This window comes from Pan troglodytes, chromosome 6 (genome assembly GCF_028858775.2).
Source record: "Pan troglodytes isolate AG18354 chromosome 6, NHGRI_mPanTro3-v2.0_pri, whole genome shotgun sequence".
Classification (NCBI taxonomy): domain Eukaryota; kingdom Metazoa; phylum Chordata; class Mammalia; order Primates; family Hominidae; genus Pan; species Pan troglodytes.
Genome location: NC_072404.2, coordinates 21224997 through 21237936, shown reverse-complemented (window position 1 = coordinate 21237936; position 12940 = coordinate 21224997). Strand labels below are relative to the sequence as shown.

The 12940-nt window shown below is 34.1% G+C and overlaps 1 protein-coding gene across 2 annotated transcripts in view; it reads left to right on the top strand.

The window, feature by feature from the left end:
- Positions 1-12940, top strand: part of AGMO (alkylglycerol monooxygenase) — a 404065-nt gene that overhangs the window by 172510 nt on the left and 218615 nt on the right. For both annotated transcript variants that reach the window (XM_518978.9, XM_009452691.5), the window contains one exon: positions 3071-3174. In XM_518978.9, coding sequence (XP_518978.4) covers positions 3071-3174 — 104 coding nt within the window. The remainder of the gene's footprint in view (positions 1-3070; positions 3175-12940) is intronic.

Below are 12940 nucleotides of genomic sequence, written 5' to 3'. Positions count from 1 at the left end.
CACTTCTTTCCTTTTCCCAAAAGTTTCATCCCACTGCATTATCAGTTCAAAGTCCAGAACTTGAATTATCTGAAGCAGGGAGCCATCTTGAAGTCTGACTACCACAACCACAAAAAGGAGGTGGGGGAACTCTTTGGGGTAATAAAATTGTTCTGTATCTAGAGTGCAGTAATCATTAAACAGCTGCATTTGGTAAAAACTCATACAGCCGAACATTAAAAGAAGATGGATTTTGTTGTATGTAAGTTACATCTTCATAAAAAAATTGAAAAAGAAATTCAAAAATACAACACAGACCACACACACATTACATAAAATGTTGGCCAAATGAATGGAAGTGTTGGCCAATATATTAATAAAATATACAGAATTACATTTGGCACTAGAAAGCAGCATAATCATTTCTAATTATATCATGGAAAAATTATAATAACGTATATACATATATTAATATAATCTATAATTTTCGTATAGAAAAAGAAAAATGTTATTGAACGGAATGTATAATTATATGAAGTCTTTCACAGAGAGAAGCTTATTCTAAATAATATCTTTTTCTCCTCCTTAATATTTGTTTTCATTTCTTAAAACAGATAATTCATCAATTCAAGTATTAGGGAAGATGATCATATAAATGCATTAAGTTTTTCTCATTTTGTTCACAAAAGAACTACTGGAATAACTTTCCATAAAATGCATTTTCATAATCACTTTTGAAAATAATTTACCTCCAATAAGCTGAATATAGACTGTGAAACAAATTCAGTATTCCTTCTTTTTTTTACCAATTCTGAAAAGTGACAGAGGTGAGGCAGTAGGATCCTGTTACTGTGCCCTGTTTGCACAGCTGTACCTCATTGAATGAGGCTTGTGTTACACACAGTTTGTGATAGGAAGTAAATGCTTTTGAAACAACTAAAAAGACAGATCTTTAACCTCCACCTTTGTGGATTCTTTGTTTCACCGTTTAGCTTCTGTAGAGGGTATAAGGAAGTGGCTCCCAATATATATTATGACTCTCTAATGGAACCTCATCTGATTAGCTCATCTTCTTGTTAACTCAGTTTGTGGATGCATTAGAATGAATTTTTTAAAAACAAATCCTGACAGGTCAAAAACTAGACAATGTATTGATTTTCAATGAAGGTTTATAAGTCATAAGTTATAAAATCATAAGTTATAAAATGTTCAGCAGTGGGTATGTTCTAAAGAGAAAATGGTGTTTAGATTACTTCAGGATCTCTATCTCTAAGCGGTTTTTAAACTTTAGGGGATTCATCAAATTTATTACCTCTTATTCAACGTCCACCTAACATCTGAAGATATAAAGTGCCACAAGGGTCTTTGTATATTTCTTATGTACAGCCATTAGGCTTATCAATAAACCAGATAATTTGGTTCTGTGTTATTTCAAAGATTATGACTGCATATTTTTAGAGGTCATTATGGTGAACTAGTTCTCTTTTGTGTGAGAACAATTTCCTTAATTGCTAGCATAGAAATACAATGTCTTTCCTACAAATGATTAAAATAATTAAATCACCAACCAATTGGGATCTAAGTTACGTATCTGCTGTGGTTGATGACAATACGTGTTCCATTGAAAAATATATGACTTTAATAAAAATGGCATTTGTTATCTGTTCATAATAAGACTAACCACAGTTCTGTTTATAATATTCCTTATTATACAGAATTAAGTCCTTCTTATATCTATGAGCTATCATTTGTTTACCAAGACCTTTTTTCTTTAACAATTTTGTTTGGTAATTCTCTATACAGACTGTTCAGAGAACTTGCATTTTGAAAGCAATGGCCAAAATTTACCCAGATAGTGTGTGTGTATATATATATACACACACACATATATATGACCATGATTTTCATAAAAACTTCTAAAATTATTCTACTATGTACCATGCATTTTAACAGTCAGTATATGGCAACTGCAAAGAAAATTAACCTGATATTTCCAGTTCTAGGTTCACTGTTTAGTTCCTATACATCCAAGCCTAAAAGATTTAATTTCTAACCTATACTGGCAAGGATATGATGATCATGTCACATAGCTAATTCCATTGCCTGGATTTGTAGCAAAAGACTAAACATAAGTTACTTTAGCTAAGAACAGATTTTTTAAAACTGAATAGAGTATAATGTGACATTTCGATCTATAATTTTGTTAGGAAATGAAAAATGGCAATACAATTTTTAAAATATGGGCAGAATAAAAAATGACTTGGGCTATTCTGTGTCAACTACTTAGGGGATCAATGCAGTGTCATATTTGTTGTAAAAATTTTTTTAAAAGCCACACTTCTTTGGAGTCCGTATGAATTCCAAGACAGTATGAGAGCAATCTGTACAGTGCTTGATGAAAATAAACAACAATCATTTTCTTTTTTTATGAACACAAATAAAACTATGTGGAAAAATTTAGAAATGGTTTAGTATTTTGGTAAGGTATGGGAAAACCATAGGTAACTGTTAGCTAATATCTTTTTATAAATAAAAAGAGTACCTGAGAACTTAGTGCAAAATATTACTATCCTATGCTTTCTTCTTATTCCAACAGATTTTGAGACTTCTCAGAAAGCCATGAGGAAATAATTTCATTAATATTTTATTCCAAAATTTCCATACCAATTTCTCCCATCAGACAATTTTTCTTTAGTTAGAAACATGTTATCACACGCTGAAAAATCATCACTATCCGTTGAATGTATTGTCACAACATTACCAGCTAGCTTTTATAATCTGTCATATTATAATATGTTAGCAAAGTATAACTTTTGGAATTAATGTCAGTTTGTTGGAGGCATTTGATTATAACATATAAACTATACATATTTATTGGCTATGCTTTCATTTTTATTTATTTACAATGTATACAGTCTCTGGTTCCAAAAATTATTTCAGGCAGCATATTTTAATTATAATTATATTGGCCAGCTTTTACAGAGATGTTCCAGATTTTTCTTCCTCACTCAACAGAGCAGCATGCATAACTGAAAATGGAAGTTGCTTTGTTCTTATTCTCATGGCTCATTGCAAATTATGTGTTTTGCAGAAGTTAATATTATGTGGGCCGGACACCAAACACATCATAGTTCTGAAGACTATAACTTATCCACAGCACTGAGACAGTCTGTCCTCCAGATATATACTTCCTGGGTAAGTTGTATGAAATGGAATAAACATGGTAATCTAATTTGTTTTTAAGTCTCAGCTATTTCTATTTCCTCAAAAAAAAAAGAAAAAACTAATAGAAGGTGTTTTACTAAAATGCTTCTCTCTTCTTTCTAAAGCCAGATGGTAAAATCTTTCTTTTCCTTCTGTAAGGCCAGACACACATGAAGCAAATGCTGTTTTTCAATAGAAGCATTTTATTTGACCCAGAAACTCAAAGTATACGACAATGTGAGAAAGTGAATGGCTATTTTTTAATTTACTGTAACCCAGGAGGGTGATGTATAGATAAGGTATCTCCATTTAAATATATGTAAACAAGCATTTCAGTAAAAACTTTTACCAGTTGTTTTTTTTTTTTAAACCAGCTGTTGTTTTTTTTTAAAAAAAAACAACTAATTCTCTAAAATCTAGTTGAATGCTTTGCTTTTTGTTATCATAATAGATCAATATCATGATCCAAAAATTTTTTGCTCTAAAATATTCTCACACAAGGAAATTACAAGATTAATGAATACCAGAAATAGCCTCTACTTGTAGAGTTCTTTTGACTCATGGGGAAATCCTGATCTACTTGATAATATCCCTTTTTTTGTCATCTTCCTTGCTTAGCTCTTCTTGGTTATGAAAATACATGATACTGAAATGTATGTTGAACAGTGAGCTAGAAAGTCAGAGTAACTGATGTGTAAAATCAGTAATCATATATACTTAATATTGGTGTGTAAAATCAATAAGCTATTTATTAACTATAAATTATAATGATCAAACATTTCCGTGGTTCAAAATACTTTGCCAGGTACTTTTGTTAGATACCATTTAATAAGTACGTAGTATGTGCCACTCTTCTAAAATCTCTTTATATATTGACTTACTTCATCTTCACAACAGCCTTCATACACAGAAATTATTATTGCTCTTATTTTAAAATAGTAGAGCTGAGTCTATTGTTCAGTCACACCACTAATAAAGGAAAAAGTAGAACTTGAACTCCTGCAGTCTTGTTTCAGGACCCCTGATCTTAATCTCTGCATCCTAAATGCTCTTCTACATGCCTCCATATTGTTTTTCACTTATGTTATCTTTTCTGATCATCATAAATAAGCCTATGGTTCTCTAGATCAAGTATTATCATTCTCAGGGAACTGAAGATCAGTGAGGTTAATTACACAGCTAGTAAATGATAAAGCCAAGTACTTGAAACCAGATGTTTTATAAGCCTTAGAAAAATACACTGGCATGTGTGCTAACCCAAACAGCAGCATAGGCAAAACAAATCTATAAGCCAGGGATGTTACTAATACATTTCCTGGAATGGATCTTAACAGGAATTCACCCTCAAACTCCCACACCATACACCTGTGATGACGCTTGTATTCTTTTTCTAGAGCTGCCATAAGAAGATACTACTAACTGTGTAGCTTAAAAAACAGAAATTTATTATCTCACTGGTCTGGAGGCCACAAGTCAAGTCAAAATCAAGGTATTGCCAGGGCAATGCTCCTATAAAGACACTAGGAAAGGATCTTTTCTGGTTCTCTCTCTTAGTTTTTGGTTCTTTCTGGGCTTGTGACAACATAATTCTTATTTTCACGTGGTGTTCTTCCTGTTTCTTTGTCCACATGTCCTTTTTAGGAGGATACCGGGCATATTGGTTTAGGGACTTGCCATACTCCAGCATGACCATTAGTTAAGTTAATAATCTTAACTAATTATTTCTACAACAACCCTATTTCCAAATAAGGTCACATTTAGTGGGTATTAAGGCTCAGATTTCAACATGTGAATTTGGGTAGGGAAGGCACTATTCAAGAAACACTTCTAAGCAATATATGTGGAAAGGAAATATGTATATATTCATAACCTATAGCTTATGCTGGAACTCTGGATGATTAAATACAAACAAAAATCACTGCCTATTTTACAACTGTATAGTTCAAGACTGGATTAAGGCTTCAGAGCAGTTAATGGGGGGAAAACAGGGCACGTGATGGAGGAAATCGGTGCTGTTCATCCTCCCTTCTTAAAAAATTGCTGCATTAATACAGCCTTTTCAAAAGGCTGAATATATAGGCTGGATATATGGCTGGTTTCCAAAATCTTTACTCTCTTCTGACTTATATATTTCTCTTTTATTAAAGACAACTGAAATCTCCAGTAGTTGCATTTTCAGAGAGAAAGCCTCCAAGAAAGGAAGTAGCTGCATTTGAAGTTGCTCTGGGGAAATCAATGCAGTTAATTAATTACCTGAGGAATTATCAAAGGGAAAAATTATCAGAGCATCATTGACTTCAGAACTAGAAGAAATCTTGGAGATGATATATTTAAGTCATCTATTTTAAAAGCTATAAATATGAATCTTAAAGAAGCCCACAACATCAGTATTGAACAATGCCAAGTTGGAGCTTGAGTCCAGTTTATTGTAATCTCTGTCTTGGTTTCTCTTGTGTCCTTTTCTTTATTAAGTCAATGCATACAAAGTAACAAAGCAGCAAAAATCTATGTAAAATGAGACTTACACTTGTTTTATTGCCAGAATAATTTATCCTTACAAACTCATGTCATGTTGTTAGGGGATGTGCTGAATAAGGCAACGAACATTGAGAATGCATGACAAGCTGCTAAATATTTTTGGAAGGGGAATGCGGGAACTCGCATGGTGGGAAATGAGATATAGGGATTGTAAGTCAGCCTGGATTCTTACCTAGCATTTCTAGGTCCCTTGGAAGATAAGAGAGATGTTTTAAGGGCCTGTGATGGTTAAAGACTTCTAAGAGGACTTTCTAGACATCGAAATTATAAAGCACACTTCAGGTCTCTTCATTTTTGTTGAGTCATTTGTCAAGATTTTCCTCACCAACATTGTTACATGAGGCCTATAATTTAGCAGTTACCAAGGTAACAATGTATTTTAGGACAAATAATAAATGGGCCGCATCTTTGAAAAGAAAATTGATCTGTGAAATGAAATGTGAAATTAAGCTCATTTCACATTGAAATGTGAAATTAAGTATATTTCTTCTATATTACTACAAAAATTAGAACAGCACAACTTTTGAAGAAGTTACACATAAGAATTCAACTTTCTAGAATTTCTAACCATATTATTTGCATTTTAAGCCAATCTTAAGCTTAATATTACTCACCAAAAAGGAGGGCTATTGATAGAGTGCCATTTTAAGTGAGACTTCTTTACTGCATATACACTGCAATGTATGGTTTTGCATGCCACTTCAATCTTTGATTATACATCTTACTATCATGTCTTAAGAATAATACTCTATCCAATTTGCTAATAATAAAATAATAATAATAATAAAATGTGTTTAAATTCATGGATGTCATATAAAATATTACAGTATCAGGATTATAACTTCATTTTTTCTGACATTTTAGATAAAGTACTTGAATGCTGAAATTTTATATTCAGAGCAAAGCCACTAAAGTGCGTGAAAAAGAAATACTTCATCTGGATGCAACTCTAAAACAGAAAAAGAACATTAGGGATTAAACATACAAAATCCCAACTAGTAAAATCTAAATAAAGTGTGGAATTCGGTTAATACTAATGTACCTGTGGGTTTCTTAGTTGTGGCAAATGCAGCATAACAATGTGTTAGCAATAGGGGAAACCAAGTAAAGGATACAGGACGACACTTTGAGTTATTATTGCAACACTTCTGAAGATATTAAACTATTATAAAATAAATAGTTTATTAAAAAACACAGCTACACGTGCATGTGTACGTGCTTATACTCAGAGCCACTATACATTATGTATCTACTATAGAAAAAATATTAGAATGAGCCATCAACAATAGACATTGTTTCCTGGGAATCCTAGAGTATTATAAAGAGCAACAAACATATCAGCCAATGTTACTTTTAACTGGATATTATCCTAAAGAAACTCTTCATTTTTTCATTCTTTATCCCTCAACCCATCACCCACTGTTTCCTTTTCAGACCACGATTCGAATGAAGCTAACTCTGCCTATAGTTTAGAGAAAGGAATATAATAGACTCCTTATCACATGCAGAGCTAGTCAAAACTTGGTTTCGTCTCTCCAGTTTCATCTTCCACACACCCCATTTTCATCCCATCTCCAATTTAACGATTTTCACTTCTCTCAATCTACCATGCCATAATGCATTGCTATTTCTTTGCACATGCCATTATCTCTGCCTGGAAAATTATTTTCCCTTTACCTCTGATTGTTCTATCCTTCCAAAAAATATTTTTTTTTGACAAAGTGTCACTCTGTCGCCCAGGTTGGAATGCAGTGGTGTGTCTCAGCTCACTGCAACCTCCACCTCTTGGGTTCAAGCGATTCTTTTGTCTCTGCCTCCTGAGTAGCTGGGATTACAGGTGGGCACCACCACGCCCAGCTAATTTTTTTGTATTTTGTATAGACAGGGTTTCGCCATGTTGCCCAGGCTGGACTTCAACTCCTGGCCTCAAGTGATCCGCCTGCCTCAGCCCCACAAAGTGGTGGGATTATAAGCATGAGCCACCGCACCTGGGGAAGATTTTGGTTTTTGTTTGTTTGTTTGTTTGGTTGGTTGCTTCCATAAAACCCTTGCATTTGTCTATTTTAGTAGTTAACACTTTTCATTATTGTTATTTATGTTGGCCTATAAACTTTCAAAGAAATTAGCCTATTTTTCACTGCTGTATACCTAGTATATGTAAGTGTCTACTACAGAATTAGTGGTTAATAAATGTATGTTACATAAATGAATGAAATAAAAAGTATTATAGTTGTCAAAATAAATTTGGCAATGTAAATATTTTTGCTAAATTAACTAGGGTCAGGCCAATGTGAAACTAATAAAAGGTACAATGTGTGAAATAATTTATATCTGTCATTCATTTAAATATTTTTATTTAATAGACACTCCAAAAATTACAGTATAGGATATATAATTTGTTTACCTTTTGCAATAAAATATATTTGAACATATTTGTTTTATCTATAAAGCTAGTATTGAACAGAAAATAGTGAGCTAACTGCTTTCAAAGAGTTTAGTATTTCTCTCAAAAGCATAATAAATTAATGACAAATGAACTTAATTTAAATTACTAGAGTGAGTGAATTTTTTAGCTCTGTCATGTCTTTCCACCTTTAAAATTGCTATGTTCTCTAGGTTGGTATTGAAATTAATTTTATAAGATTTAGCACAGTATGTTTATAACATATTAGCAACCCTAAAAAAGGTAAATTTTACCCACCATCAGAAAAAATAAATACAATTGGGCTGGGTGTGATGGCTCATGCCTGTAATCCCAGTACTTTGGGAGGCTGAGGCAGGCAGATTGCTTGAGCCCAGGAGTTCAAGACCAGCCCAAGCAATATCACAAGATGCTGTCTCTACAAAAAATAAAATAAATTAGTCAGGTGTGGTGGTGCACGCCTGTAGTCCCAGCTACTCAGGAGGTTGAGTGAGATGTGAGGATCACTTGGTCCCTGGAGGTCGAGGCTACAGTTATTCGTGGTGGCTCCACTGCACTCCAGCCTGGGTGACAGAGCAAGACCCTCTTTCTCAAAAAAAAAATAAAATAAAGAAAAAGAAAAGAAATACAATTATAACATCAAATTATGAAAATCTCATTAATAACATTATTACATTATCATATAGAGAATATGTAAATCAATGATGATCTCATTATATTTGAGCATAATAATTTAAAAATATATTCATTTATATTTAGGAAACAGTAAATAGCAATTGACTAGAAATAAAGAAAACTGAGTCCCAGGCTAGCTTAGTTGTTTACTCACTTTGCTAATTTGAACCGATCAATTAATGTTTGAGTCTCAGTGATTTTGCATATGAAATAGACCTCTTAATATTTACTCTGCCTTCTCATGTGGTTATTTTGAAGATCACTTTAATTTATGAGTATGGAAATTCTCTGAAACATATCAAGTATGATTCTTATGTGTGATATTATTTTTATATTACATATGAGACTGCAGAGAAACCTTAGTGAAATCTCAGATCTTTTTATTACATTGTACTCCCTGCCAAACTACATAAGCAAAGACTGTTTTTCAATATGTGGGAGTTGGACTTATATAAAGACAAATGTGAACAAATAAAGATACAAGAAACTAACAACTTTGATGTAATGCATTTGAATGCACTGGGGATAAATTCTCATAACTCTTTGTCACAAAAGGAAAGCATGCATTAAGCCCCCATGAAGTAAAGAAACAAAACTTTTCTCAGAACTTTGCCTCGGAACTCCAAGGCATTCCTTCTTCACCCTCAACCAGCACTTAAAGATGACTAATAAGACAAAGTTTATGTCCATTAAAGAAATGAGGCTCTTGGATAGTTTGAATCATTGCTAGTATCAAAGACTAATGCTAGCATGCGTCAGGAAAATGGAATTAATTATTCTGTAGCTTACAGAAATATTCAAAGTCATTTTGAAATTTGGTAAAAAATAAAATTATTCTCTGATTTTCAGTGTTTTTCTTTACAGAGATTTGATAGTCATTTGTAGTCCTAATGAAGGATAAACAAGAGGAAGCAAATTGAGTTCTCTCTAAAGTTGCATTGTCTTATTGCCACATATTTAAAATGTACAAGTGGCTAAAAATTTAACTTCCTGTATGTGTCATTGTTCTTATTATGATAGTGCATCACCCATTTTTTTCCACATATACTTTTGACTAGCAGGGCCAGTCATGGTGGCAGAGATTGGGGATATAAAGATAAGTAAGAAGTGAGCTTGTGTTCTCAAGGTGATGGTTTTACTTGGAGGGATTCATGTAACTGAACAGCCATTGCCACAAATTTTGAAGGTTTTAGAGAGAAGTGTTTGCACTGAGAACCGCTATGGGTCAAGGGAAGCTTCATAGAAGAAATAAAGCTTGAAGCAAATCTGTAATGAATAAAGTTTTGCAATGGAGGAGGTTGTAGATAGAATATTATGTAGAAAGACAACATCTGTAAAAACACAGAATTATAGAAAAATATAATACATTTTAGGAATAACAAGAAAAATGTATGGCATGTGTATTAATTTCCGGGGGCTGCTGTAACAAAGTACCCAGAGCTAGGTGGCTTAGAACAACAGAAATTTATCTTACAGTCCTGAAAGCTGGAAGCCTGACATCAAGATGGCAGCAGGGTTAGTTCCTTTTGAGGGCTATGAGGGAGACTCAGTTCCATGCCCCCCACATAAATACTGGTGCTTTGCAGCTTTGGTATTCCTTTGCTTGAAGATGCATCACTGAGATCTCTGCCTTCGTCTTCATGTGCCATTCTCGCTGTGTGCATATCTATCTCCGTGTCTAAATTTTCCCTGTATATAAAAAGACAAGTCCTCCTGGATTAGGGCCCACCTAATTAACTCATTTTAACTTGATTACCTCTATAAAGATGCTATTTCCAATTAAGGACACATTCTGAGGTACTGGGTGCCAGGGTCTCCCATACCATGTTAATGAAAATCAATTCAACTCGTAACAGTATGAGTGTGGCTAGAATATAGGATGTATACAATGGTGGAATGGGGTAAAAAAGAAATGGTTAAGTGCATAGAAATGGGACCAGAAAAATAGGCATAGGTTACTTAAAGATAATGACTTTCTAAATAGAAACACAAACTCTTATTTCAAACATAAAATCTAAGTAGATATGTCTTCAGGACAGAGATCAACGCTCTCTATCTATAATCAGGTAATTTTGATCTGTGTCATTACTAATCATAGACTTAAGGAATGTGGCACATGCTATTTGATTCTTCAATCTTTAGTTTCTAAATTCGGATGAACATTTGTTTAAATTGCTTTTTCTCTAAAGTAATGTAAAAATAAATGAAAATCTTAGAAATATGTACATTAGTAATGTTAATGAAATATTTTTGAACTATTAAAATAAAGTAGACATGAATTCTAGAGTTCAAAAGCTTTTTTGTTTTTCATTTATTTAAAAGTAATTTTACGCTTACTGTTTAGCCATTTGCTTAGCAGCTTACTCGTGGAGTACTTTACTCTCTCACCTCCTACATTTTCTGTTTGTCATTGCCTCCTCACTTTACTTACCTCGTCCAAACTAAGAAGCCTAGTTTCCATGACTCTGTGAAGCACAGTCTGCATCCTCTGCTGAAATTCTGTGCCTTGAAATCTTCAGGCCATGAGTAAATCCAGTCATCTACCCTCTTCACTCCCACATCCAGATTGCTGAGTGCTGCAGGCTTCCTCTTGTACCAGGTTGGCAATTTCGTGCCCCCCATGTATGGATTCAGATACACCTGACCCCTAAATACTGCGTACCAAGCCATGGACTGAGACTGCCCTATTTTCTCCTCTCTACCTTGGGGAAACTCTTTAGAATTTCACTGTCTCCTCAAGATCTCTTCCCCACTGCTGCCTCTTCAACATATTTAAAACTTCAAAGAGAAATGTGAGGTTTTTTTTATTTTTTTCAGTTTCCCTTCTCTGGTCTTCCCTGTTCATACATTTTCAATTAAAACTCATGAACTCACAAGTGAACATGAATTCTTACCTCTAGTTTTATAGAAAATGTTCACCTCTCTTCAGTTGGTCTAATCCTTAGGTTGGTGACATTGCTCTTACCTTATTGTTTTTTTTCTCTTGGACTTTGTGCTATCAAATACTCTTGGCATTTTCCCTCTTCCTTTCAACTGGCTCCTTCTGAATAAGCCATAAATATAGTAAGATCTCTCACATTAAAAAAAAATAAACAGGTAATATCTCCTCCCTCATCCATTGTTTTATTGAAGGAATACATCCAGCTGTCTCCTTTTTTGTTATCAGAGAAACATAGAGGTAATCCCTCTTTTCATTTTGTTACCTCCTCTGGCTGATTCTTAAACTTACTAACTTGGGTTTGTGAACTTGAGGACTGCATTCTAGGCCTACTGTTCTGCTGATTCATACCTGCAAATTCCATCTCACTTATTTTTTTTCAGTTCCTGTCTCACTTGGACATTAACTGGGAGTCTTCTCTCTGTCTCTTAAAAATTTCTCATCATCTCTGATGATGCTAGGTACCAGATCTTTCCCACCTCTGAGACTGTCCTGTTTCAGCCTCATTTACTGCAACTCTTTCTGACTTCTCATAGAGTTGCATCTTTGACTATCTTCCCACTGTGGACACACCTGTAAGCTAAATAAAATTGATATTTGCATGACACCCATATCAACAAGTTCAACCAAGACACTTCCTGATTCCCTGAGATGTAATTCCAGCCAGACATTTCCAAAATCTTACTCAATAGCCTCCTGGACATACACCCCATAGACCCCAACACGACATTCCCCAAGTTGAACTTTACAACCTATTCTTCCTCCTGTTCACCTTCTTGCTGAACAATATCACCAACAGACAAGCCAGAAATCTGGGTGTCTTCTGACACTGCTATTTACCTCTCAACTCCTATGTTTAACAGCTGCCAAATCCTTAAATCTGCTGCATGTACTTTATCTCTCCATCCCCATGGCTACTGCTGTGATTAAATATGCATCACTTTTCTCTGGGCTATTGAAATAGGTTCCAAACATATTTTTATATTTTCTATCTCTTACATGCTTAAAAAGATGTGAATTGTTTCCTTATGCCCAATCTTCTTGAAATGGCTCCCTTCTCTGGTTTAGCCACTGTCTAAATTCTTTTTCTGTGTTGGCTGTGGCAAGGCACAGACATACCGAAGACTCGCTGATGAAGGCTATCAATTGTTTCTTGAGAAAAATACACACTCTCCCACGCACAC